This window comes from Notothenia coriiceps, unplaced genomic scaffold (assembly GCF_000735185.1).
Source record: "Notothenia coriiceps isolate Sejong01 unplaced genomic scaffold, NC01 NC01_scaffold00012772, whole genome shotgun sequence".
NCBI lineage: Eukaryota > Metazoa > Chordata > Actinopteri > Perciformes > Nototheniidae > Notothenia > Notothenia coriiceps.
The window spans coordinates 1-2,408 of NW_011345473.1; the positions used below are offsets into that span (position 1 = coordinate 1).

At 39.6% G+C, this 2,408-nt stretch overlaps 1 protein-coding gene across 1 annotated transcript in view; it reads left to right on the top strand.

The window, feature by feature from the left end:
- The first annotated feature begins 1,877 nt into the window (after positions 1 to 1,877).
- ergic3 (ERGIC and golgi 3) overlaps positions 1,878 to 2,408 on the top strand; it is a 16,209-nt gene continuing 15,678 nt past the window's right edge. The window contains exon 1 of the mRNA XM_010773634.1: positions 1,878 to 2,023. Coding sequence (XP_010771936.1) covers positions 1,878 to 2,023 — 146 coding nt within the window. The remainder of the gene's footprint in view (positions 2,024 to 2,408) is intronic.

The following is a 2,408-nucleotide window of genomic DNA, read 5'->3' on the forward strand; positions in this document are numbered from 1 at the left end:
ATAAGTATACCATGGTGAAAAATAAAGTAGCAATATGTTAACAAGTAGGTGAGCATATAAAGTAGGGCTGCACGATATTGGAAAAAACTGACCTGCGATATATATTGCGATTTGAAAAAATACAGGAATTGAAGAAAAGACCGCAGACCATCCTTTCTTGAACTTTAATGCTATACAATTGGTATTTTTCTAACCATATTTAACCGGATGAAGGATTTTAGTCACGGATGTCTGGATCTTAAGTTATCAGAGCAACAAGCTGAGCTAGCTCGGTTAGCAGCGCCGAACTGGAGAAACACATGAAACTACTTTATTCAGTGTTTTTACCTTTAATCACCGTTTGCTTTGGAGATTTGATTGTGATTGGTGGTTTGCTGTCACTCACTCAAGTACCCCTGACATGAGAGCCGCGCAAGTTTTCCTTTTGTAGCAAGCGGCAAAAATAATCGTAACATGACGTGTTTGAGTTAATTTGCCTACTTAACATCGCACGTCCTAAAAAATATCGTGCAGCCCTAATCCAGACTGATGTTCTGGGTTCAACCAAAAATAAAAACAAAGCTCGTCAGGCTTGAACACAGCAACAGGTCCTCTTGTCTTTCTGCAGACAGGAAATACTGGAAAACCAACTTTTTGTAGAAAAACAAATGGAAAAACTTCAGGACTTTTTTTGGTAAAATCTGTCAGTAATCGTTGAACAGTGTGCGAAGACTTGGAGCTATTTTCTGAAGTCTTTTTTTACTATTTATACATTCATGTGACCTCTCTGAAGTCGACATATTCTGATAGCTTAGTTGGTCCTGAGAATAAAGATGTGTTTTGACTCGATTACAGGCTTCATGTTTTACAGGCTCTTTTACACAAGGCGAACAAAATAAGGGCGTAAACTTAAAAAAATATAAATACAAGGTTATATTTGATGTTTTCCGGTGGTTTCAGTTTGTAGAAATAGATATTAAATGAAAACACTGCACAGGGACAGGCTGCTGCTCTTCCTTTGGTAAACAGAAGGAAGTGGAACTGGATCATTTGCATGTGCACATATTTGAATTTGCCTACAGTGTGCTATCTCTGTAATGCACGGCTGCAAAAGTCAAATGAACCAGGACGCAGTTTGTTTGTTTTGTTTTTGCAAGCCAGCGTCTACTCGTCCCTATCCAAGTTGTTTTATTTGTTAGCAAACAACAACAAGATAGCTAGTTGAAGAACAAGGCAATTGAAAAAGCTTTATTAGAAATATGAACCGTTAACATCCTGTGTCCTGGAGGATAAAAGGCCCAGCTGAGGTTATACAACGAGCATAATGACACACAGATGTACTTGAGTTTTAATCAGATAAGCAGGTTTAATAACAGTCTACTGTGAGGGTAGGATGGTGGTAATATCGGCGCAACAATACAGGGGGGGGAAATGGGGGCACCATGAATGTAATGACGGTTCAATAAAAGTGATACAGAGTGTAAGGTGGACAAAAGTCTGTGTGTAATTTTAGCTTAGATACATTAGAAAATAGCAATGACTTTTTTCAAATTGTGTTCATCTGCTAACCCATTTAAGGGTTAAAAGCATCCGTGCAACAGAAACACATTTAAAAACAGTCATTAAAGAGCAAAGAGAATATTCATTCAAATGCAAGATGGGTGTGAAACAAAGGAGCAGTGCGGAGTCAGAAGGAATAATATGTGTATTTAAAGACAGCTGCAAAAAGGAAAGTGTTGATATTAAAGAAGTGAGTTTTAAGGAGTTGTAACCTGCATCATGTTTGATCTCTGTTCAACCTGGAGTTTCCCCCGCGTCCTCTAATGTCACGCCTCTCAACTCGTGTTTCCTGGGTAATTGAAATGCTCGTGTGAGTTTCAGCTCATCATCTTGACGCCATGTTCTCACGAGAGAAGCTTGACGATTTATTTTTTGTTTTTGGTGCAGATCTCGGTACGGCGGACGATGGGAAAACGTTTGACCCGAGTTCACTCGACCCAAACAGATGTGAGAGCTGCTATGGAGCGGAGACTGAAGACCTGAAGTGAGACACACACACACACACACACACACACACTCACACACACACTCACACTCACACACACACTCACACACACACACACACACACACACACACACACACACACACACACACACACACACACACACACACACACACACACACACACACACACACACACCAGAGACTATATATTATATATATAAATATATCAAACTGTTTAAAATCAGGTCCAAATAATGTATAGTTTTTGTGGAGACACTAAACACTAATATCAATATACGAATATTAAGANCTCACACACACACACACACACACACACACACACACACACACACACACACCAGAGACTGAAGACATGAAGTGAGACACACACACACACACACACACACACACACACACATACACA